The 27,418-nt window shown below is 41.8% G+C and overlaps 1 protein-coding gene across 1 annotated transcript in view; it reads right to left on the bottom strand.

Moving 5' to 3' along the window:
* KIF1A (kinesin family member 1A) overlaps positions 1-27,418 on the bottom strand; it is a 483,588-nt gene that overhangs the window by 311,751 nt on the left and 144,419 nt on the right. Inside the window, 6 exon segments of the mRNA XM_030216849.1 lie at positions 4,013-4,085; positions 4,484-4,664; positions 5,139-5,222; positions 6,724-6,824; positions 17,492-17,571; positions 26,746-26,821. Of these exon segments, the coding sequence (XP_030072709.1) occupies positions 4,013-4,085; positions 4,484-4,664; positions 5,139-5,222; positions 6,724-6,824; positions 17,492-17,571; positions 26,746-26,821 (595 nt within the window).

Below are 27,418 nucleotides of genomic sequence, written 5' to 3'. Positions count from 1 at the left end.
TTGCTAGGTCTTACTTTTGGGGGAGGCCTTATATCTAGCAATTCAGGAAAACCTCTACTAGGTCTTATTTTCGAGGGATGTCTTACTTTCAGGGAAACAGGGTATATGCAGCAACCTGGGGCAATGGAGGATTAAGTAACTTACCCAAGGTCACAAGAAGCTGCAGTGGGAATTGAACCCAGGTTGCCAGGATGAAAGACCATTGCACTAACCATTAGGCTACTCCTCCACTCCCTTGAGTTACCTTAGAGCTTAGTACACTTTGTTGTTGCTGTTTTTTTACTTTTGGAGACAGATATAATCTTTTCTGACATATCTTTTGTCATTTACTCTAATTGGATAATACGGTTTAATCTCTGTGAGAATTTTACTGCAAACAATACAGAAGAGGAAGGCCTCATCAGCCGAAACACAGCTGTATCGAGTCTTAGTTGTATGATAAATTCATAGACTCTTTGGAGCATCGTCTATTTACTTTTGAGTCATCTTCACTGTATTACTGAGTGAGTCTTGATTTATCCTTGCCATAGATGTCTGCCCAGCACTGTCCTTGTTCTAAAATTTCTGAAGTTAATGTCAAAGCCCCTCCTTGATCTATGTTTTCAAAATTTTTAGGTCCCTTTTTTCTCTATATAATAATTTTGAATTCCTTTCTTTCTCCCAAAAGTTGGTAAAAAATTTTTTTAATTTCAGCATAATATACTACAATGAAAGTTAGACCGAACATCTTCAACCCTCCCTTTCTGTCCCTTGTGCCCCTCTTACAGCCACACACAACAGTTTGAGAACTACTTTCCTAAAGAAACTACTGTAGCTGTTATATCTTTTCCATTTGGAAAAATGGAATAGATTTCATCTACACTGGTGAATTGCTAGTGACCTAGAAAAATGTCTAATTTCTCATTCTTTAAGAGGAGGATAAAGCAGGCCAGGTATGCTGTATATACAGCAGCCTAACCTAGAAACCTTCAAGACTAATTTGCTGATGGATTTTTTGGGCAACCCAACAAGCGTATGAGTTAACATTGAGTACCTCATTTTTATGAAAGCATCTCTTAATGCTTCATCCACAACTCATTTGCAAGATAAGAAGCGAGATGAAACAGGAAGACCTTTCCATGTGCATTAGTTATGTATTGAAATCTGAGTCATCTTAAATGCAAACTGTTCCCACTGGGACTAAATGAATAGCAGTATGTTTTCAATCCATTATTGCTTATTTTTTTTAAGCAGAAGAACCAGGGTGACTGGAGATTCTAAATTTGTAAATGTGCCAAGTAAGTATAAATGTCTATTCCGCTGAGGATATGAAGCAATCAAATGAGCACAACAAAATGAACTAATAGTGCACAGTGCATTGTGATACATCTCATTAAACTTTATCTGCTAGTCTGTTTCCACAGGAAATGATCATTTCTGGTTGAGTCAACTCAAATAATATCTTGGCAACCCTTACATCCATGGACCCAATACCTGGGCAGCATAGTAGCAGGTGAAGTTTAATTGTGAAAGTTTACAGTTATTCACACAGAGACTGAAAAGCATAGCTAGAAACCAGAAGGACATGCTGAGTGACGACCACAACTCAAGGTTTGAAGGGAAAAAAACACATGTTGAGGTCATGGTGTTCATTTTCAACTCACATGCAAAGCACTCTACACAGCAACAAAATGCAAACTGTTAAACAATACTAACTAGACCTCACTGTGAGGCCTATTTACTAAGCTGCATAAGCTGTTAATGTATTAGTATGTGTGCATTAACAGTTAACATGGGCTGTGCTAAGAGTTAGCCTGGCGCCTTTGCAGTTAGACTGTGTTACCATGCTAACAACACATAATGTGGCAAGGAATGGGTAGGAACTTGTTCTGGAATTTTCTGGCCTTTTCTTTTGGGTTTGCTTATTTCTGTGTGTTTCTATGAGTTTCCACTGATAGTTGCAAGACAGGAATTTCTGGCTGACCACAAACTGACAAGACCATTGCTAAAACATCCCAACCAACTGTCTTGTTACAAACAAACTGACAAGACCCCCATTGTCATGACATCCTAACCAACTGTCTTGTTACAAATATAATTTGCTGAGCAGAGGTGTGGCAGACCCCAATACACCTATCACAATCTGTAGGTGAACATGCAGGAGTTCTGATTGGTGCAGGACAAGAGAGAGATGGTTGGGGAACTACAGTCCTATAACGGTACTAAGCAGACAAAGAGACTTGGAAATAGACAGGCTGACAAGAGAAGATTCATATCTTTATTCAGCAGGAATATTTCCCAGAAAATATACCTTTTTCTCTTTTTATTATTGTATTGGTAAGAATGATATTTTTGCAGCTGAGAACGTTATATCCTTTGTACTCTTTCATATTTTTCTCTCTTTTTCTTTTCTTTCATTCACCTTTATAACTTTTCATAAAAATTACAGCTAATGATATTTCTTGTCAATGGTATCCTCTAAAAGCTCCTATCCTCCTTCCTCTTTCTGCAACATAAGATATAATCACTATTTTTTGCAATTGCCTAAGTTAGCATTGTTCGGTTTTGTATGATTCCTAGTGCCTGCCAGTTATACAAGCTCCTGTTGTAGTAAGTAATAAAGATTACTTTCTTTCTACCTTCAATCTTGTTTCTTTTACTTCTAAGAATAGCACCAAACGCAACCATTACAAACTAGGTGAAGAATGGGCAAACACTGCACTTTACAGTTAACATGGAGGCAGATACCATGCATTCACTGTTAGAGTGGCAGATAATGTGGCACAATTAACATCACCTATATAGGTGCAGCTAACTGCATTGCATTATCTGCAATGGGGCCGATATTCAGACCATGGGAGATAGACCAGCTAACTCTCGCAGTCAGCGCTAAGCCTGGATATTCAATGCCAGTCCGTTTCCGGTGACCAGCATTGAATATCCAGTTTATTTTTGACCGTTTTAAAGATAGTCTGACTTAGCCGATTATCTTTAAACCGGTCAACGATATACCAGGTTTTCACACAGCTAAATATAGCTGCGAAATCCGGTTTAAAAATTGGTGGTTAGCTGGTTATATCAGCCGATATAACCAGCTATCCACTAACTGGGGATATTCAACGGAGGATAGTTGGTTATCCCCTGCTGAATATCAGTGGATAGCCGGTTAAGCACAATTTAAGTGGTCAACAGCCATTCTGACCAGTTGAATAGCGCTGAATATTGGGAGGAATGCAGTTAGGGCTAGATTCTATATATGATGCCTAAAAAAATCAGCGACAAAAAAAGCGCTACTCTATAAGTCGTGCTTAAAGTTATGTTTATAGAATAGCGATTATGTCTGGAAGTCGCGCCTAACTTTGGGCACAGCCATTTGCACCAACTGAAATGTGGTACAACTGTATGCACCTACATTAGGCACATATCCCCGTTATTCTGTAACAACATGACCCTCCCATTTCTGCACCCCCCTTTTTCAGATCATGTATAAATTTTAGGTGCGGGAATTTATGCATGTAAAATTCAATGAAATCTAATTAGTGCCAGTAATTGCTTGTTAAAAAGTCAATTATTGGCACTAAAAGGCTCATTATTCAATTAAATTGCACATGCAAATTAGGCATGTGCCCAAATTTGCATGCATGATTTTTGGTGACTTTTATAGAATTAGGGGGGGTTAAAGTGCAGTACGAACACACCCTCGACTAACTGCATGGGAAGATGCTTGGAATGTCCCCAATGGTTAACACAGAGTCTGCAGTTATAGCATAGTACTCAGTGTGCAATAACTACAGATCCTTACTGCACTTTAGTAATTAGACCCTATATGTTAGAGCATAAGGAATTGTTATACCAGGACATGCCAAAGGTCCATATAGCCCAGTAGCCTGTTTTTAACAGTGACCAATTCAGGTCACAAGCACCTGGCAAAATCCCCCAACATAGCAAGATACCAGTACTGTTAACCTGAAATCTTTCAGAGGTACTGCATTTACTAAAAAATGAAAAGTTCTAGAAGTACTCTCTTACATACCAATCTCTGCTGCTCCAGCAGGTAGGTGGCTTCTTCCCTCTCCTTTCTGTACTGGTCTTCCAGCTCTTGAAGCCTGTGAAATTTAGGTGGGAATCGGATAAGATCATATCATCAAAAAAGCCTGGCAAGACAAAAACTACCAGCTGATTGATTTCACAATCATGATGAAATCACATTAGCAGGACTGGAGAAATGGACAATACCTTGAAGATCATTAGATATAATATACATTTAGTTTATCAAAGGAAGTACAATAACAACCATCTCATCTGAAAAGGACTGTCTTTATTCCCAGTGTTTTCCTTCATGGCAATTGTATGACATGAGAACTTTACCAGTATCACCTTTCCAAAATTGTGTATCAGCTACCACTTACCCTCTTCTTCCTGTCTTCATAAACGTTCCTCTTATCTTCTGTTCCACTTCCTTCTTTATACTGATACCATTTCTTCCTCTCTTATTTCCTCTTACCTCTGTTCCATTTCCTGTTTCATGTCAATGCCCTGTTTCTCCAGTAGTTCGCGCTGTGCAAAGGCCCAGTCTACTGGCTCAACTGGGGTTTCCGCACAAGGGGTTCGCTCTCGTTCCTGTCTTGCCTGCTCGGGGTGGTTAAACCGGAATACATGGCTCTTCCCCATGATGATACGATTTCCTATAATGTGAATGAGACAGAGAGCAATCAGCAGATCCCTCACGTCTTCTAAATACTAGACAGCTCAGTTATATGACATATATTAAAGTGCATCACTGGAAAGGTAACCCTTATACTATAATACCGCAGTACAGAAATTCTTCCCTTTTCTATTCTGTATCCTGCCTTCCTTGCATTCCCTGCCCCAACCACCACCACACCACAACAGAATAGAAAAAAGTCACCCAGGCTGAATTACAAGTATCACTACTGTTAGAAATAAAATAAAATAAAAATAAGGAGATGCACTCTTTATTGGACTAGCTTAATACATGTTTTGACAAGCTTTAGAAGGCAGAACCTTCTTCTTCAGGTTGGATATGAGCAAAAGATGATAACAAAATATATATAACTGAGACATGAAAAGCAGGTCACATCCATTTCCTGCAAGTCATACCCATTTAACTATCTTTACTATCCAAAGGTATCACATACCGGAGCGTAAAATGGTGGGCTCTGACAATTTCTTGCCATTGACATAAGTGTTTGCGCCTTCACATGGTTCCAGTGTCACCACCACTACAATAGGCAAGGGAAAAGAAGAATTTTAAGACTAGGAAGCACAATAGTGATTACATCAATAAGTTATTTCTGTAAGATTCATCCATCACCTTTAAAGTATATGGGCCCGATATTCAGACCATGGGAGTTAGCTGGGCTGACTCCCGCAGCCGGCACTGAATGTTCAATACTGGGCTGTTTCCGGTAACCGGCACTGAATATACAGTATTTTTTTTGGGGGGGGGGGGGGGGGGGTTCAGTTTCAGAACTGGCCAGTTAAGTTTTAATGAGCCAAAAACAGGCCTGGTATTTCAGCAGCCAAATTTGGCTGCCAAACTTAGCTGGCAATGCGCTGAATATTAGCAGATAGCCAGTTTTATCTCATGATGTAACTGGTTAACTGCTAAGTGCTAACTGGCAATATTCAGTGGGAGATAACCGTCGATCTCCCACTGAATATTACTGGATAGCTGGTTAAGTGCATTTAACCAGCCAGGAGTTGTTCCTGGCCGGTTAAATGGTTTTAAATATCAGGTGGAGTATCTATATTGAGAAAGGAGTATTAGAAAGCAACATCTCTTAATCACAGGAGACCTTTGAAACTATTTTTGTTTGAGATCACATGGAGTTCATCTACCTTCAGGCCTCCACTGCCTCTGTCTATTGAAGAAACATCTATTGGCCTTGGATCTTGACATCCCCCACCACTTTAGGATCTTGAGAGAGTCATTACTGCTTTGGAAACTTGTGACTAACTGTCAATGATTTTCATGCTGTAAATTAGTACTAGATGTATCACAGTAATGTGGAGCGGAATTTTAGAAAAGATGCCCAACTCTGAATGTGGATCTCGAAATCTGAATGTCAGATGTAGACGTTAATTTCTCATGTAATTTAGAACAGGATTTGCTGACTTATAGCCTGTTCGAAAATTTATGAGACATGGACTTCCAAGTGATGGCTACATCTAGTATGAATATCCATTTACAAACTGACACATCAAAACTATAAATGGGGCAAACTGAGGGACATGGATGTCTGTGCGGTAGCATATGAACATCCATATTATAATATGGCCACTCAGCTACTCATGTGGTGGAGTAGCCTAATGGTTAGAACAGCCAGCTGAGAATTCGACCAGAGAATCAGAGATTGCAGGTTCCAATCTCATGGTAGCTGTTTGTAATTTCCTTTATTATTTTTTAAATTTTTTAAATTGTGAGCCCTTCAGAGACAAAGACATACCAACTTTGACTTCCCTTATTCCCTCCAGTGGAGAATTGCTCAGAGCACCTTTTCTGTAGTCTGGATGTGCCAGATACCAGGTCTAAATATGGACGTGCATCTTTTTAGACATGGACACCCTTTCCCCTTCTGAGATCGAAGTTGGATATCTATATTTTGGACCATCCCTAGTCCCACCCAAAACACACCAAGGCCATACCCTCTTGCCATATGGACATAATGCAGGATATATGGAGTTGCTAAAAGCAGTTACAAGCAGAATGATCGTGAATACCTTCACCAGAAAGTTTGCTGTCACTCCGGAATATACAGTGTTCCTCCTTTATGAAGTGTCCACTTAATACAATGTCCTGTCTCCTTTCCTCTCGGCCAACCCTAGAAAAAGAAAGACACTTTTATACAAAAGAGAACAAATATCTGGGCAATAATAATTAGCCAAGCACAATCCTAACCACTGAAATATGTCACCATTTTTATCTCACTTTGTGGTCCTTTTACTAAGCGTTTACTCCACAGACGATACCAGCTTATCCCCAACCATTGGGAAACATCTTATCAGGAGTCTCAGATACAAAATAGATCAGTGTGGTTCCTTTTTTATAATTAACACTGCAACTAACTCTGTCATCAGCGTCATTGTATGTAGCTGAATCTTTCTACCTCCAACCACTGATACAGCTCTAAGAATTACGGAGTCTATGTGCCCTGGGGCAACACTTTTGAACATCTGACTGTGAGTAAATTATCTATATGTATGCAATAAAGGAAACTTCAGAAAAGAAAGAGACTTCAGTTGTGTGCTGGTGTGCCAAGGTTATACTTCAAGATATTGAGACTTTACAGTTAACAAGTCTTAAGAGGCTTGACAGTAAAAAAAACCAAAGTAAAAACTAAATAGTTATTGAAGGAAATGAAGAAAGTTTCAGCATGACAAGAGTGCCTTTAAAAGAGCCATCTGAACTGCATTTAATCAAACCAGGAAAGTTAAGCTTGTGAAGAGGAAGATTCATGCAAGTTAATCAAACCAGAAATGAAAGGGTGAATCAAGTAAAAACCAAGTGTTCTGGATGTTAACCGGTCTGCACACAAGCGAGCTTTAAGCTACGAAAAGCAATGTTTGGAACTGTGTAAGTGTATTTATCAGAAGAGTTAAGTTTGTGAAGAGGCAGATTTGTGTGAGTTAATCAAACAAGAAAAGGAAAAGTGAATCAAGTAATTCTGCTTGTATTATTCTGGATGTTAACTGATCTGCATTCAAGTGAACTTGTAGCTAAGAAAAGCAATGTTTGCGATTGTTTAAGTGCATGTATCAGAAAAGTTAATCATATGAAAAAACCCCAGAAGATTTGTGTAAGTTTAAAACCAGAATCTTTGAGAGACTGTGCTAGCACTGACCACATTCCTAAGAGTAATTAAGTCAAGTACCTTCCTTTTGTCTTTCAAGCATCTTTCCCTGCTCAAGAACAACCCCTCCCCTCTGGGTCGTCAGCAATCAAAGGCAGCCAGAGAAGTCAGGAGGAAAACTGTTTTTGTATTGGCAAATCTATGAAGATTTTAACATTTTAAGCAAGCATAAGAAGGATTAAGAAATGAAATTAGCTTAAAGCGACTGTTGCAGAATTGATCAGAAACTTTGAAGCAGGATATCAGAGTGAGATGGAATCCTCCAACTTGAGTTCTTTGTGTTGCATTTGTCACACCTCTGATCTAATTACCTTGAAGGTGCTCTGAAGTTTCCCTCCCTTCTTCCTCCAGCCAAAGCCAGAAATCTGAGCCCTCAAGATCCTCTGGGCAAAGAGGGTGGGAAGCAATTAGTTGCTAAGAGACTGATTGAGGGAGGACCCTGACTCAGAGCTACTCTCCCCCCCCCCTCCCATCTCCTTTGCTCATTATCTTATCACTGAAACCTGATCCAGTACTGATCTCAACAGCTTGAAAGGCAGACCCTCTTCTTAAGTCAGTGCAGAGCGGAAAGCAACTGCAAGCAAGTTGCTTGTAGTTGCTCGGTCTTATTAGTAGCCCACAGTGAAAAGAAACCAAAATGAATACCTTCAAACTACTCCTAATAATCTACTCCTTAACACTGATCCACTTAACACTAACCACCCCTCTTGCAGAAAGTAACATTATACATATACTATACAATCATCAAAGATTGATCAGATACACCACACCTCATCAAACGACAACAACTTAAACAAAAGAAGAACACCAACATGTGGACAACCACTATAGAATGCAAATAAGGGTCCAAACAAACTCACCTCAACAAAGAAACGACAGCTAATAAAAGTCCACACAACACCAGAAGCAGAAGACCCATTCCAAACAATCCAAGTGGGCTACATCAATGCCAGATCCGCAGTAAACAAAACAGCAATACTAACAGACTGGATCATGGCAGAAGACCTTGACCTACTCTTCATCAATGAAACCTGGATCCACGACCAAAAGGACCCCATAATCCTAGACCTGTGCCCTCCAGGATACAAAATCACACACTGGACCAGAAAGGAAAAGAGAGGCGGAGGCATAGCACTAATCTATCAATCCCACTTTACCACCGAAACCACTGCCGAGTCCATGACACCTCAACTTGAAATTGCCTCAATCAGAATCCACAACAAAACCCTACGTGATCATTTGAACTGCGTCTTGTTTTACAGACCTCCAGGTAATTGGAGCGAAGGCCAGACTAACTTCATGGACTTCATTTCAAACACATGTGTAACCAACTTCAATGTACTAGTATTAGGAGACATCAACCTTCACTTAGAAGACCCGAACTCAATCAAAGCACAAGAATGTAAGGAATTCCTCTACCTATGGGATCTCAAATGGCCACAAATGCAAGCAACCCATGTCAAAGGGCACACACTTGATCTTATCTCACACAAACTTTCAACAGACCAGAACCTAATAATAACAGATATTAAATGGATAGAAACACCCTGGACTGATCACTACAAATTAAATTTATCCCTACACTGGCGGAAGAAGAGATTACACCAAATACAAGCAAAAGAGGTCAAGTAGACATGAAAACATTCTGGCAACAGATATACAACAATGAATGGACAGCACAAACAGACTCCATATATTACCTCATGGAATGGGATAAAAAATGCAAATGCATACTAGATGAAATAGCACCCTTACGAACAAGAACTTCACGTAAGCATAACTCGATACCATGGTTCAATGATGAACTGAAAAAGCTAAAAACACAATCCAGGAAACTCGAACGAGCATGGAGAAAACACACTCAACACATGGGAACAATCACAAAGAAAATACAAATACGCAATAAGACAGACCAAAAGATCATACCATAAAACTAAAATAGGGACAGATTACAAAGACACGAAGAAATTATACCAACTCGCGAACAAACTCCTAGACACCAACTTGGTCACTACATTAAATACAGACATCCCATCTGCAGATAAACTTGCTAAGTATTTCAATGAAAAAATTGCAAACCTATGCAACACACTACCTCAGGACAACACTGACATCGAAATCTTCCTTAATGAGTTGGACCCAACCACTGGAGAATACCCAGCTGACTGAACCTGGTTAAAATTCGCCCTCCTTCGTTCTGTTTCTGTAAGTCTGATGTCCTGCACATACAACGTGCAGGACGTCAGAAACAGAACAAAGCCTTCACGGGAAGAAGAGGACCTCGGCTGGCGGGGATTGGGGTCCCCCGCCAGCAAAGGTAGCCCACGGCAACGACGGCGGTGGCGGTGGTGGGTCGTTGGCGGGAGGGGGGTCGAGAGGGTCGGCGGCAGGGAGGTCTAGGACCAAATCTACGGGGGCCCAGGCCCCCGTGGCCCCACGTAGCTACGCCACTGGTCCCAACTACCTAATGAAATCCTCCCCTGACTGCTTCATAGCAGACCTCACATCCCACCTAAATTACATGCTTCAGCAAGGTCTCTTCCCTAAGGAAAATGGCAATATCCTACTCACTTTGATACCAAAAGACACCAAGAAAAAAACAAATGAAATCACTAACTACTGTCCAGTAGCATCCATTCCGTTGTCAGTCAAACTGATGGAAAGCATGGTAGCCAAACAACTTACAGATTATATAAACAAATTCTCAATATTACACAAATCACAGTCAGGTATTCGCCCTCTCCACAGCACAGAAACAGTACTACTCACTCTCCTAGCCAAATTCAAGCAGGAAATAGCAATAGGCAAAAAAATCCTACTCCTCCAATTTGACATGTCTAGTGCATTCGACATGGGTAAACCATAATATATTTATAAGATTACTAGATAAGTTTGGGTTTGGTGGAAACATACTTAGCCGGATCAAGGGTTTCCTAACCACAAGAACATATTAAGTAAAATCAAACTCAAACATATCATCACCTTGGAAAGCAGACTGTGGAGTGCCACAAGGATCACTGCTATCACCGATCCTCTTCAACCTAATGATGACCCCACTAGCCAAGTCCTTTTCCAACCAAGGCCTTACTTAACCCTTTCATCTATGCAGACGATGTCACAATATTCATACCTTACAAATCTAAACTGACAGAAATCACCAACGAAATCAAGAACAGCTTGAACATCATGGATTCTTGGACAAATGCATTTCAACTAAAACTAAAGAAAGAAAAAACACACTGTCTCATCATCTCATCCCTACACAGTGCGGATAACCCCACAATTATCAACACCCCAGATTACACCCTCCCTATCTCAGACAGCCTAAAAATCCTTGGCGTTCCAATGGACCACAACTTAACACTAGAGAGCCAAGTGACATCCACAACAAAGAAAATGTTCCATTCAATGTGCAAACTCAAACTCATGAAACAATTCTTCCCAAAGGGAACATTTCACAACCTGATACAATCAATGGTACTAACAGGGGCATAATCGAACGTGAACGCCCATCTCCATGGGCATCTATGTCCAAAAACGGGTATGTGAAGCAGCAGGACAGGCCGTATTATCGAAAAAGATGGGTGTCCATCTTTCGTTTCGAAAATACGGTTTGGACGGACCAAATGCCATGGATTTGGTCCCTTCTGAGATGGGCGTTTTTTTTTTTTTTTTTGCGATAATGGAAACTAAAAATGCCCAGCTCAGAAATGTCCCAATCCAAGTCATTTGGTCGTGGGAGGGACAAATGTACAACACTACCATAGCTCTTAGGGGTGAAGGGGGCAACTACATGTGGGTACAGTGGGTTTTAGAGGCCTCCCATTTACCACCACAAGTGTTACGGGTGGGAGGGGGGATGGGCCTGGGTCTGCCTACCTGAAGTGCACTGCAGTACCCACTAAAAGTGCTCCAGGGACAGGACTTGTTGCTGGTGTATAACCTTGGCAAAGCAGTTCACACCTGAAGACTAATCTCGCTGAAAACATCCTTTATTTGAATAAGCACCTTTACTCACAGTTAACTGCAGATCAGAGGTTGTGCCCCACTGGCAACGGGTCTCGCTGGTACTGAGATTAGCAGTAGTTCCGAGCTGGCAGAATGGTGTACAATACCCTCTTTCAGCAACATTCAAGGTAAGAACTAAGTGCTGTAACGTGGCTAACACATGAAAGGGATCTAAAAATGTCTTACACAAATGGCCACTACCTCATGGACTACCGGAAACAAAACAGGGCACACTCTGATCCAGTAAGCAGAGGGAAAAGCACCATGGGAGTACAGCCTACCAACTACCAACATCGTGAGCATTTAACACAACCTAGTGGAATCACGGAGTCCAATACCTTACACCCACCACAATACATTGCTGATATGACTCTGCAGTCCCTTAACAGAAAAAGTGTCACACTCACCCGAGACCCACATCAGAACCAGGGACAGGTAGGATTAAAACGCAACAGTGACACTCTGCCTACTCAAAGATCGGGGGCATAATAAGCCCTCAATTATGAGGAGCCAGGAGTGAACTGGGGGGGCAACATATTCCTTTTCTCCCCGCCCCCAGTGCATTAAAAATACCTTTGCTGGCAGGAATGCTGAGGTCCTGCCAGCCAAAGAAATTTGCTGCCAAGCTGCTCCCTTCCTCCTCTTGCTGCCGCAGGAAATAGGAAGTTGGTGGCATGCCTCCAGCCACTGACTCTAATCATGCATGAGGTGTCCAAGGACTTGAAGCTGGAGGCATGCTCACAAATTTCTTTGGCTGGCAGGGCTTTGGCATCCCTGCCAGCAATTTAACAGGTGCTACAGGTTTGGAGGGGGCCTAAGCCCAAAGTGTGTGTGGGGGGGGGGGGGAAGCCCCCCCATGGCTATTCCATTGTCACAGATATTGCTTCTGAACTCTAAGCCCACACTCAATGTAGAAGCAGGAATCTCAATGTGTATAATTGTTACACCTTTCACTGATTCCTCTGTACTTGTCTATAGATAAGATGGTCACCAATTGCAAAATAGGGATGTGCATCATTTGCATGGTTTATTTAGATGTCTAAAAATTTTAGTGCATGCAAATTGTTTGTATGCATGTATATCCATGAATTAACATACATACAAAGAATTTGCACATGCAAATTAGCTTTAACTTGCATACAAGTGCATTAAAAACAAATATGTAAAACAAATTGAAAAAACCACTCAAAGATTGGGAAATGTTTTGGGGTGTTTTTTCAACACACATGACCATTTGTGTTGCAAAAATAACCATTAGTCATATGTTTACACTGTATTGAGCTAGAGAGGTTTTAAAAAATATATTTGCTGGGTGATATTCTGCATTCACTGAATGAACTTATTAGCCTTCTTCAATCAGATTCAGAAAGTAAAGATCTAGTGGTATACTTACTGTAGCATTCCTCACTAACCTATTCAGCTTTATGGATCAAGCAAGGTACAGTTTAAAAATTGCAAAAACCCAATATATCAAATTTGTTTTATTACAGTTTGGAATCAGAATGCCATATTCCTGTATTGGTCCCTTAAAATGATACAATACTACAGAAGCTATATTATGGAACCAGCAAACATTTTTACAAAGAAATATTACTGAGCATGAAATTTCATAAGTTCACAAACTTCAGATTTTTCTATGTTGATCCATGCAAAGATATTAGATGCTCCAATGTGTCCCTTGCATGAACACACCTTTGATACAAGATTTCAATTTCCTGCAACTTCTGTAGAAGTAGCAAAACAAAATTCACAGGAAAACAATTGTGCAAGCAAAAAGCTTATGCAAAAAGCAGGTTAATTTTTACCCAGTGAAATTTACTACAATGTGATAGTACCAAAAACAAGAAAAAAGTCCAAAGAAAATATAATGTTCACAAAAAAGCTTTTTATTCAGCCTCTAAACACTCTTGAAAACACAGCACTCGACATGCCCATGTTTCACTTAAGGCTGCATCAGAGGTCAATGGGAATTTTATGGCAAAAAATCAATATGGCATAAATCTTCCAATGTGTAATCACAAAAACAACCACTTAGTAGTTGTTAACTTCTTTCCTCATATGAGGCTTCAAATCATTATCGCTGATACCAACAACAAAGACTACTAAGTGGGTTGTTTTTTACAGTTACACATCGAAAGATTTATGCCATATTGATTTCGTGCCATAAGATTCCCATTGACCCCTGGTGCAGTCTTAGGGCCCTGTTTACAAAGGTGCACTAGCTTTTTTAGTGCACACTATTTGTGTAGATGCCCATAATATTCCTATAGGCGTCTACATGGTTAGCGCGTGCTAAAAACGCTAGTGCGCCTTTGTAAACAAGGCCTTTAATGGGCAAAATGTGACCATGTTGGGTACTGTGTTTGCCAGTCAAGGGTGTTTAGTGACTGAATAAAGCTTGTGAACATTATAGGGTTGATACTTAGCCTGTGGCAGTAAGCAGCTTGTAAGCCATTCACAGTCATGTGCTGAGTTAAACCTGGATATTCAATGCTGGGTCACCTCTGACCTCTTGCATTGAATATTTGGGTTAGCACAGCAATCTGGAAATTAATCGGGCACTGGCTAATGTTGAGACCAGTGCCCAGTTAACTTAGTGGGTAAAGTTAGGGCAGCCTTTTTGCTGTCCCTCTCTAGCCAGTTAGGGTATGGCCTGCTTGTTAGAGCTAATATTTAGTGGCACTACCTAGCTAAGTGCTGCTGAATATCGGTAGCCGGTCAGCTCAGCAGGGTTTAATCTAACAGGGCATCTCCTGCCTGGTTAAACCTCTTTGAATATTCACCCATATGTTTAGTTGTATAGTACAGTCTGACCGTCGGTAATCCGACCATCCGGCATATCCGAAAGACCCTCCTGGTGATGTCATCACATTTATTTCTAGAACAGTCTTTGAAAATCGGGAACTCTGCACTATTGTTTATGCACTGTTTGAGGAGTTTATCCAGTGTTTTCTGTATTATCTGACTTTTCAGTTATCCGACAACAGGTCGGTCCCATTTAGGTTGGATAATCGAGACTGTACTGTACTACAGAAAGACAGTATATCAAATCCATTAGCCTTAACCTCTTACCGCCATATTTTATTTGGACTTTTTTCTTGTTTTGGGGGCTATCTTCTTCTGATTCATTGATAGTATAGTACATGCCCTTTTTTTTTAAACTTTGTTACCTAGTGAAATTTAGCCTTCCAAGGTAAATGATTCACAGCCCTTGCTGCCAAGATTTTGTTTGCACAATTTTTTCTCTAGACTCTTTCCCTCTAGAGATTGCAGAAAATGAAAACCTTTTCTAAAAGACTCACTTGCAGGTCTTTTCTGCTATAAATCTTGTCTGCTGAGCGCTAATGGGGTAATTTTATAACTACCTGCATTGCTGAAAAATATACATGTACTTTCTCTGTTGGATTTTCAAAGTGAAAGTAAGTGTACATGTTTGCTTAGAAAATTAGCCGAAGAAAACTATGGGGCTCTTTTACTAAGCTGTGTAAGCGTCTATGTGCGCCCAACACGTGTCAAAATGGAGTTACCACCCGACTACTGCATGGCTCTTGCAGCAATTTCATTTTTGGCACGTGTCCGATATGCGTGCCTGAAAAATATTTTCGTGCGTGCGTAACAGACGCATGCCAAGTGGCATTTGGCGCACGTAGGTCATTATCGCCCAGTTACCACATGAGTCTTTATCACTAGCAGGCTCATTTTTGAAAGAGAAGGATGCCCATCTTTTAACACAAATCAGAAGATGGGCGTCCTTCTCACAGGGTCGCCCAAATTGGCATAATCGAAAGCCAATTTTGGGCGTTCTCAACTGCTTTCCATCACAAGGACGACCAAAGTTCCCGGGGGCATGTTGGTGGCGTAGTGAAGGCGTGACTTGGGTGTGCCTAACACATGGGCGTCCTCGACCCATATTGGAAAATAAAAGGGCATCCCTGACGAGCACTTGGACGATTTTACCTTGTCCTGTTTTTCTTACGACCAAGCCACAAAAAGGTGCCCAAACTGACCAGATGACCACCGGAGAGAATCGGAGATGACCTCCCCTTACTCCCCCAGTGGTCACTAACCCCCTCCCACCCTCAAAAAACATCTTTAAAAATATGTTGTGCCAGCCTCAAATGTCATACCCAGCTCCCTGACAGCAGTATGCAGGTACATGGAGCAGTTTTAGTGGGTGCAGTGCACTTCAGGCAGGCAGACCCAGGCCCATCCCCCCTACCTGTTACACTTGTGGTGGTAAATGTGAGCCCTCCAAAACCCACCACAAACCCACTGTACCCACATCTAGGTGCCCTCCTTCACCCGTAAGGGCTATGGTAGTGGTGTACAGTTGTGGGGAGTGGGTTTTGGGGGGGATTTGGGGGGCTCAACACACAAGGTAAGGGAGCTATGTACCTGGGCGCAATTTCTGCAGTGCCCCCTAGGGTGCCCAGTTGGTGTCCTGGCATGTCAGGGGGACCAGTGCACTATGAATGCTGGCTCCTCCCACTACCAAAGGGCTTGCATTTCTGCGATGGGTGTCCTTGGTTTCGATTATCGCCGAAAATCAGAAACAACCAAGTCTAGGGACGACCATCTCTAAGGACAACCTAAATTTCAAGATTTGGGTGTCTCTGACCGTATTATTGAAACAAAAGATGGACGTCCATCTTGTATCGATAATACGGGGTTCCCCACCCCTCAACTGGGAGGTTTTGCGAGGACGTCCTCTGCAAAACTTGGGCGTTCCTTTCGATTATGCCCCTCCATGTCAATGGCTGGCGGTAAGGTCTCAGACACAAAATGGACACGTGGCAATATTCATTTTGCCACATGTCCATTTTTGGCAAAAAAAGGCCTTTTTTACAGGCGCGCTAAAAAATGGATCGGCGTGCACCCAAAACCTGCGCCTACACTACCACAAGCCATTTTTCAGTGCGCCTTTGTAAAAGGACCCCTATGTACACAAATTTACATTGGCTGTTTAGGACACACAGTTTTTCTGGGGTAAAATTTGCACATATGTTTGAATTTTCAAAAGTGTAAGGAGTAGCCCCTCTCCTGTCCTGACTTTGAGAACACACTCTGAAACAGCAGATTTTTATTTATTTGTTACATTTATACCTCACATTTTCCCACCTATTTGCAGGCTCAATGTGGCATACAAAGTACCGTAAAGGCGTTTGCCATTCCAGTTGATAACAAATACAAAATTGTGTTGTGGTCAAATGAGATAGAAGTGAATCAGGCATCATGGGTCGAGGGAAAGAGGATGGTAGATTGTCCAGTTCGATCTTTGATTATGTTGTGTTGCAGGGTGTGGGGATTTATGTTGGATCGTTGGGATAAATTTACATGCATACTGACTATGTATGTATTACTCAGGGGTGCAGTTATCAATGTGGGCTACCTTTAAAAACATGTTATTTTACTATTAACCTGTGCTATTTTAGCACAGGTCTCATTTTATGCAATGAGACCTAGTTATTAATAACTGGAGTGCTGATAACTTTGCCGCTAATGTGGGAAATTACCCTCCCTATCTGGCCCTACATTCCCATCTAATTATTACTCAGTAAACTTCACTATTGAACAACTTATTCTGCCCATGTAGGAAAATTAAGTTCTCAAAACCAAAATGATTCTCTTACCTGGTTATGCCATCCTTAATGTAATACAAAAGGCACTCTGACATCAGGGGGTCTTCATTCAGATTGACCAGATGCGGAGTCTGTCAAGAAGAAATAGTCTTTCTTAGCGATATTAATTTATTTCATATCCTAGAAAGACTCTGCTGAATCTTTTATTATTCAAGCAACTCCAGTTACTTATTTGTTGACCTTGGTATCAGATTTTTTTGGAAACGAAGCACACATCACTGGCACTTAGTTTGCACAGTTATACTGTTGTAAAGCATCTTGCCAAGACACTAGCAGGGGCAAACTGATGATTTGGACAGTACCTCCTCCCCACATATCCAACATCTCTCTCCCCTCCGTCTCCAGTTCTGGCACTGCCCCTCTCTCTCCCCCCCCCCCCCCCCGTCTGTTTACCTCAAAAGTCCCTTTCTCCTTACAGAGCCCTGGCTGTCTACCTCTGACCAGACCTCTCTGCCATGGCCCGCCCCTTTCTGATGTGACTTCTTGTTTCCGCAAGGGTGGGCTGCGGCAGACAGCCAGGGCCCTGTACTGAGAAAGGGACTTTTGAGGTAAATGTGAGGGGAGAGAGCCAGGTCCATGAACAGAGAGGAGAGAGGAGGAGATTTTAGCCTCTGGAGGAGGATGTTGGACCTGGGGAACAGAGGGAGGAGGCAGAGATGTTAGAGAAGTGGAGGGGGCAGAGATAGTGCATCAAGGGGAGGGAGAAAGAAAGAGATGGCGAGAAGTTGCATCCGGGAAGAGGGGGAGAAAGATGTTGGATCTGGGGAGGGGGGAGAGATGTGTGATCCAGGAGTAGAGGGGGAGGGATAGGGGACCCAGGGGAGGGGGAGAAATGTGGTACCTAGGGGTGAAGGAGGAGGGATATGGAACCCAGGGGCAGGAAGCCCAGATCCCTGTCAGTTCGTTCCTGGACAACAGTACCAGAATAGAACTGCAAGGAAGCTCATATTGCATGCTTGGGATGCTGCTGTGAGAGATCTCACTCTGTCTATCTGAGTTATGGACTGCCTTCAGAGGTCATTGTTAGGAAAAATTTTATACTTCAGAGTCAAAGGCTATTGGTGACAGAAAGCTCATGTAATTGCAGCTCTAGATTGCATGAGCAGAGAATTCTTGGGCAGCCAGGGATAAAGCAGCACTTACTAGCACTAGCTCACTAGTACTACATATTTCCAAGCAAGAAAAATTCTGTTACTGACAAAGTAAAATCTAAGAAAGTTCTATATTGTAGCCCAACCCCATGCAAAAGAAGTTGCAATAGAAAGCGGGTGAAACTTTTAACTCATGTAAAGGCTAGAAAGAATAGTACAAATGAATTAAATCCATGCCTAACAGCACCACTCAGAGGAAAAATATATCAAGAGATCCCGCACAGTGTGGAAGGATACTGAGCTAACACAGTCCTAATAATTAACATAGGGCTTCTTTTACAAAGCCACACTAGCGATTCCTGCATGGCAAATGAGAGAAAGCCCATAGAAATTGAATGGGCTTACTCTCATTTGCCACACTGAAACTCGGTAGTACAGCTTTGTAAAAGAGGTCCATAGTAACATACAGTAGTCAATGATGGCAGATAAAGACCTGTATGGTCCATCTAGTCTGCCCAATAAGGTAGTGGGAGTTATACCTGCCTCTCTTGCGGGATACACTATTCTGTGCTTTAGTTTAGCGTTGTACCTGCCTCTCCATATAGGTTAGACTCATTTATGCCTTAGTTTAGTGTTGTACCTGTCATTCCATTTACACCTTATTTAAGTGTGAAGGTCATTTAAGTTTTACTTTGATTCCCTCTTCTTTCTATATAGGGATCCTCTGTGTTTTCCCACATGTTTTTGAATTCTGTCACTATTTTTGACCCCATCACCTCTCCCAGGAGGGCTTCCAGGCATCCAACACCCTCTCCATCAAAAAGTATTTCCTGATGTTACTCCTAAATCTACCTCCCTGCAGCCTTAATTCAGTTCATATCCTCTAGTTCTACCACTTTCAAATCTCTGAGAAAGATTTTTGTTTGAATATTGATACCTGACAAGTATTTAAATGTGCATCATATCTCTTCCTATCACCACATATCTTCAGCATGAACATGAAAAAATAAGGTTCCCAAGATTACCAGGAAAATAAGATCACTTAAGAGTCAGAACAATCGGTGCTAACAGGGCTGCACATTCTGAAATCATTCAAAGAGGGCCTCTTTGTGTCATGTTGCTTGTATGCCTCTCTTTGAATCAGAGTCTTTGTGCCTGCAAGTGATTCTGACCCATCGAATGAGATGAAGCTCCTTGCCATTTTTTTGTAGTTCCCTGTCACAGATGCCACCGGAGGTCCAGCGAGAGGGGGAATAGCCCTGATTCTGTGATTCCCATCCTCTGATGATGTGACCTCATTTGGAGCCTCTACCCACAGTTCGGTAACTTCTGGTTAGAGAATATTCAAAAGAGCCCCTTATTTATACCATTTTCCTACAGTCATTCTGTAGTCCACACAGAAGATAGCTAGATGTGTCACAGACACGGTGAAACGTGACTACTTCTCTATGGGGATCTTTTACAAAGGCGCAGTAGCATTTTTAGTGTGCACTAATAATTGGCATGTACTAAACGCTAGTTGTTTTTCTATAATTTATCACCTACTGCTAATTGTCATTATTTGATATGCTGACTCAGGAAGCTGAGAAACTGAGACTTTAAAAGAAGAATTATATCCAATTCACACAAATAAGATATGCTTTTGTTCCTTTCCAGCATAAGTGTTAACAAAATCAAGAAAAAAATTATCCATCTCTTAAAGCCTTCTTCTCATTTGCTACTTTTGGTTGTGCCCTTCATTTGAAAAATGCAAGTTCTGATGTGTAGATTACAGTTTCCAGTGCACATAGATTAATAGCCCTGGAAACCACAGCCTACTACTTAGCTATAGCTTAGCAAATGGCAGTGAAAGTACCCCCAGTGTATTCTTCCATTATGATGAGTCCTTTTCTAGAGGAATCATCTGGAAGGCTACGAAGATATTTCAGCCTCTATGTATATTTCATTTTTGACCTTTACTTTTTCCTAAGACTGATAAAAGAATACTACATTGTGATGCCATTTTTTACACTAATGTGGATACATGTCCAATATAATATGAACTGAAATTACCAACTTACTTCACCTTTGATATGGTAAGGATTTTTGATCATATACTGATCTGAGTCACATTTGAACCAGCGACCTATAGATCAAAGGTTCTGCAACTCTGTGCCTATCTCTGAGCTATCTAGCCCTTAGACCCTATGTTAAGATCTTTTCTTCCTCTTCTTCCCATGTTTAGTAACTGCAATGAAGATCACAGTATCTTCTGTCGTAAGCCATGCAAGTCTCTATTCCCTCAACAGTCAAATGTGTCAAGAATGAGCTGGCATTCATATCACACAAAATCAAACCCATGACCAACCTCCTTGGGGGAATAGACCCCAACTGTTTCCGGGATGACCTTCTTGGGTCTAACAAGAAGCTGCTAAAAATGAATAGGGAAAGACAACAACAGACTCAAGAACTGGAGAAGGCAGATCTGAGTGAAATAAACAGATAACCAAAATAATATCAAACACAGTGGGTCACAAAATATCAGGTCAGCCTGATGATTCAATGGAAGTTTTGTGTCAAATTGTGTGGGAGATCCAGGGTCTGTTGCCAAGTTGAAAAAACTCTTTAAATTGCAGTAGGTTGGGGAAGGGGCTGGGTGAAGACAGAAAACTGCTATTTAGATGCAGATCTTTTCCAGTTGTGACTGAGGCATTCATGGACACAGAAAATAGCTCAGACATGTCAGTCTTTTTTCTTTTGTTTTATTATGTTCGCGTTTTCTAATTCAAAATTATAAACAAAGATAATTTAAAAAAAGACATGTCAGTCTTTATGAAGACTAGCAATCTGAAGCCTCATCTTGGTTGAAAAGGAAAGCAATTTCATGTTTTATTTTCTTACCATTTACTTGAAAAATCCTTAACTTGTTGTGAATGATGCCAAATCTTTCATAAGACAGGATAAGAACAATGTCCACTGCAGTGGACTCTCTGTTCTAGGGTAGTCCTAATAATGATGTCTTTTCTATTTCTCCCTCATCTGAAGTAGCGTCCCTCACTGCTGAAAGAGGAATAGGTAGTCTGCCCGATATTTAAAACCATTTAAGTGGCTATCCAGAAAAATTCAGCGGGAGATCTCCAGTTTTCTCCCACTGAATATTGCCGGTTATATCACATAATATAACCAGCTATCAGCTAATATTCAGCATATTGCCAGCTAAGATTGGTGGCCAAATTGGGCAGCTAAAATAACAGGTCTGTTTTTGGCTGGGTTCAACTTAACTGACCAGCACTGAATATCAGCTTGGCCAGTTAAGTTGAAACTGACCGAGAACACCTGAATATTCAATGCCGGTCACCATAAATGACCCAGCATTGAATATCTGGCTCAGCATCCACCAAGGGAGTCAGCCTGGCTAACTCCCATGGTCTGAATATTGGGTCCAATGAGTTTCTTGGACTGCTCTCTACTTTGCCCCTCATTCATGCACCCCAGTTTCTGCTTTTCTTATGTAAACTATAGGAAAAGTTCATAAAGAATATTAACCAGGTTGAATTGGGAAAGCTATCATTTATCCTAGGAAATGAACTATGAAAGACTGATCTACATTTTGGTGTCATCCAGGTATATGAGAGGATGCTGGGCTCAATATACCTTGGTCTGACTCAGCTAGGGTTATCTTATGGTCTTAGGGTCTTATGCCTGTTAAAAGAGTGAAAGCTTGATGTCTTACAGATTAACACAATTAGATAAATGAACTATTAATAACCTTCCACTCTTAATCCAGGCTCTCTCCACAATAATAAACATTTTATCTGAATCAGGATACTCCTTACTGACTTTCTACATACTTCACCTATTCAGCTGAGATTACTGCAAGTAATGTCTTTAGGGACATTTTACTAAAGTGTAGTAAAGCTTTCCATTTACCACCATTAATACATGGTAACCGAGATGTGCCCCATGGTAAATTTTGGATACATTTCAAACATGTTGCCATTCAGGTAATGCATGGAAAAGTTCTTTACCAGACATTAACTGAATGACAGATAACATGACAATTATTCAAGTGGACTAACTGTGCTGTGTTATCTGCTGTTTTAACGGTTAACTCAGGGTTATTTCTTGCTAATTTACCTGGCCATTCCATGTCAGCTGTTAATGCTGAACTTATCACACATGAACTGCTAAGGCACCATAATAACTGTTAGGTTGCCTTAATTGTCGCGTTATTATTATTATTATGCTGGCCAATATTCAGCTGGCAGCACTTAGCATTTTTTAAAATGCTGACCATTGCCAGTTAAATTAGCCCTGGATATTCAGTGCCAGGCCATGTCCAGGCACCAGCACTGAATATCCGGGACTAATTGAAGTGGGGCTGGCTGACGGAGCTTATGCAGGTCCTGGCCAATATTCAGCGCTGCATAAGACAGTTCTGTGGGCCCTGGCTGAATATTGGCCCAGGACCCACATAAAAGAAAAAAAAATGCCCTGTTCTCCTCGTGATCTCCTCACACACACACACACACACACACACACACACACACACACGAGGGTGGGAAGAGAGGTCCAGTCTTGAAGGGGGTGGGCAGAATTAGGAGGCATGCTGAATATTACCGGCACCCACATAACTACCTGCTCCTCCAAAACTCCACCTCCTATACTGCCTCTGACCTGCTCACTTTGCCCATGTACATTTAGTGCCGATGTTCAGTGGTACTGGCCGTTAAATGCTGCTGAATTTCGGCAGTTAAACGGCCACAGAAGAGCAACCAAAATGATAAAGGGGATAGAACTGCTCTCATATGAGGAAAGGCTAAAGACATTAGGGTTCTTCAGCTTGGAAAGAGATGGCTAAGGAGAGATATGATTGAGGTTTACAAAATCCTGATTGGTGTAGAACGCGTAAAGTGAATTGATTTTTGCTCTTTCAAAAAGTACAAAGACTAGGGGACACTCAATGAAGTTACATAGAAATATTTTTTAAAACAAATAGGAGGAAATGTTTTTTCACTGAAATAATAGTTAAGCTCTGGAACTCATTGCTGGAGGATGAGGTAACAGTGGTTAGCGTATTTGGGTTTTTAAAAAGTTTGGAGAAGTTCATGGATGAAAAGTCAATAGCAGTGGTTTAGGAAGGAGGGGGGGGGGCGGTGGGGCGGTCTGCCCCAGGTGCACGCCGCTGAGGGGGTGTCAGCTCCAATGGTTCCCTGCTCCCTCTGCCCCGGAACAGGTTACCTGTTCCGGGGCAGAGAGAGCAAGGAACCAGCGGAGCCGACACAGCTCCTAGCGACGTGCACTCGGGGGCGGATCGGCTCTCTTGCCCGCCCCTCGCTTCCTAATTGAAGTAAGAATGCGCTCCGGGGGGGAGGGTGCGCGCCAAGGGGGGCGCCGTGCTGCACCCCGGGGGGGTGCGCAGCGGCGACCCGCCCCGGGTGTCAGCCGCCCTCGCTACGGCACTGATCAATAGTCTGCTATTGAGACAGACATGGGGAAGCTACAACTTGCCCTGGGATTAATAGCATGGAATGTTGCTACTATTTGGGTTTCCTGGCAGGTACTTGTGACTTAGATTGGCCACTGCTGGAAACAGGATACTGGGTTAGATGGACCATTGGTCTTATGTTCATTTAAACTAGCAGAAGATTCAATTACCATTCAGAAGTTATGCAAAGCATGGCTATTTAAAAGTGCCTTTTATAATTATCCTAACTCCATTTTTATTGTCTGAAAATGTTTTTATAGTTATTTAGGGATCAAAATTCTGTGTGGTATTAGTGGACCAGAGATTAATAGCATGTGGGCCATGGCGATATTCAGAGCCTGGATAACTAATCGGGCAAGCTGAACCTCAGGAAAGGCAGTCCTAACTTTGCCCAGTTAGGTATACAGGTATGGCAATGAATATAGGTTGAACCCGCATAACATGCAGGTGCCATCGCAGACCCAGACCTTCAATGCTAATGCCTGGACATGGCCAAGCATTGAATATCATGATCTATGGAGTCCTTTCACAAAGGCTTGGTAGTGTTTCTAATGTGTGCTAATGATTAGTGCAAGCTAAATGCAAGAGATGCCCATACGAATATATGGGCGTCTCTAGCGTTTAGTGCACATTAAAAACGCTAGTGTGCCTTTGTAAAAGGACCCCTATTTTAGCAGGTATCAGTCAGCACTTAGAAAAATTCTCACTGCTACCAGATGAATATTGACTGGTTATTGTTTAGCTTTATAAAAAATTAATAGTTTTGGTAATCATTATGGACTCAATTCTATAAATGGTGCCCAAATTTGGGCATTAAAAAAATGTGTACTAAGTGCTATTCTATAAACGGCGCTCAAAGTTGGGTGTCATTTCTAGAATAGCGCTTAGCGCTGCAATCCTTGCCCAATTTTAGGTGGCCGAGGGGGGGCAGTGAGGCAGCAGAGGGGGTCAGTGGTGGAAGGGGGGCCACTGGTGAGGCGGTGACCAAAATGTGCCCCCCCCCCACCCCTGGGTTCTGTCCCCCTCCCACCTCGAGGTCTGGCTACGCCCCTGATTCATAACATTTGTTTCTATTATATTATTTTCATGCTCTTGTGAACCACTGTGTAGCCTTTTAGGGAGAGGTGGTCTTTCAAATTGACTTTGTAAAGTGCATTTTGCATGAATAATACTGTAGAACACTTGTAATTTGGCATTTCTATATGTTTTCTGGTATTTTAGCTCAGTTTAGTTTATTACTTATATTCTGCCTTTTCCCAAGTGATAGTACAAAATACATGCATAATTAAAACAGACAATCTAATACAAATATACAACACAATCTCAGATAACATAGGTCATCACTGTAGAATATTAAATTCTCCTCATCTGTCATTTTTGGATTTTGCTTACACTTTCTGAGAAGTAGCTCAAAGTGAGTTACATTCAGGTACACTGGGTATTTCCCTGTCCCTGGAGCGTTCACAGTCTAAGGGCCCCTTTTACCAAGCTGCAGCAAAAGGGGGCCTGCGCTGGCATCGGCACATGTTTTTGAGGTTCACCAAGGCCCCCATTTACCGCAGTGGGTAAAAGGTAGGTCTTTCTTTTTTTCAGGAAATGGCCGTGCGGCAAGTGAAGCACTTGCAGCTCAGCCATTTCGGGAGGAAGCCCTTACCCTACCCTTTGAGGTGGCGGTAAGGGCTCTTGCGCCAACCCAGCAGTAACTGGGCAGCATGCAGCACTGCCCAATTACCGCAAGGTACACATGAACACTACAAAAATAAAACTATGACGTGCACTGGTGGTGGGAACTACCGCTGGGCTGCTGCAGTAGCCCGGCAGTACTTCCTTTTTAGCGAGTGGTAAGCCTGCATTGGGCTTACCACTATTTTGTAAAGGGGGCCCTAAGTTTGTACCTGGAGTACAAACTGAGGGGTCTTTTTACAAAAGCGTGCTGAAAAATGGCTTGCAGTAGTGTAGGCACGGGTTTTGGGTGCAAACAGAATCATTTTTCGGCGCACCTACTACTACTTATCATTTCTATAGCGCTACTAGACGTACCCAGCACTGTACACTTGAACATGAAGAGACAGTCCCTGCTCCACAGAGCTTACAATCTAACCTGTAAAAATGCCCTCTTTTTTTCCCCAGAAAATGGATGTGCAGCAAAATCAAAATTGCCACGCATCCATTTTGGGTCTGAGACCTTACTGCCAGCCATAGACCTAGCAGTAAAGAATTTGGGCAGTAATGACCTACGTTTGTCAGATGCCACTTAGCATGCGTATGCTACACGTGTCCGAAAATAAAAATTATTTTTCATTTGCACGTAGTGGACGCGTGCCAAAATTGAAATTACCACAAAGGCCATGCGGTAACCGGGCGGTAACTCCAATTTGGTGCACGTTGGGTGCCTACGTAGCTTAGTAAAAGGAGCCCTTAGATTGTCTCAGTCTCATTTCAAGCAAGTTGGAAACAGATAATTTTTCAACATCTTTTTAAAAAGAAACTGTGTCATGTTGCTGTTTAATCACCAAAGGCATATGGCACTTCAATACAAGCAGGTTTATGTGAGCTAATTCAAAGGTGATGAAATGTATCCATTCATCCGGTCATAAAGAGCTTCAAAATAATATTCACAGTAAATGTGCTCTCACAACTTACTTTTACTAGATTAGTGGAAAGGGATTAGAGCATGAAGTCCCTACCTTTTTAGGAGAGAAAACACCCAAAGTGCCTCCATCTTCTCGCATTGCCACTCCCATTTCTGCCAGCAAAGCCTCCCTAAAATGCAATAGGAATAGGAAAAACAGAGTGGGAAACAAAAGTCAAAAAGATCTGAAATAGGATGCAGAGAATATAGGTCACTGATGATCAATTTTTTCTAACTCAAAAACTAGTTTTTCAAAAACTTGTCAAATCAAGTGAAGAATTAGGTGGTCTAAAACAGTGGGGGTAAAAGATAAAAGATATACTGCCTGCTACTCAGCACTATTTAACTGGCCAGGAACGGCTCCTGGCTGGTTAAATAGCTGTAAACCGGCTATGAGCTAATATTCAGCACGAGATAGCCGGCTATCTCGGGTGAATATTAGCTCTTAGCGGCTAGCCTGGTCACCGGCTATGTTGTGTGACATAAAGGTGTATTTTCAAAGCACTTAGACTTACAAAGTTCCATGGAGGGGCATAATCGAACAGGGACAACCATCTCTAAGGGCGCCCATCCCTAAGGACGTCCCGGTGAAGGGGCAGTGAAAACCGTATTATCGAAGCAAGATGGGCAGCCATCTTTCATTTCGATAATACGGTGGGGGACGCCCAAATCTCAACAATTAGAGCGACCTTAGAGATGGTCGACCTAAATGTTGAGATGGTCGACCT

Source organism: Microcaecilia unicolor, chromosome 10 (assembly GCF_901765095.1).
Source record: "Microcaecilia unicolor chromosome 10, aMicUni1.1, whole genome shotgun sequence".
NCBI lineage: Eukaryota > Metazoa > Chordata > Amphibia > Gymnophiona > Siphonopidae > Microcaecilia > Microcaecilia unicolor.
Note: the sequence above shows the minus strand (reverse complement) of the source record. Positions and strands in the feature narration are given on the sequence as shown.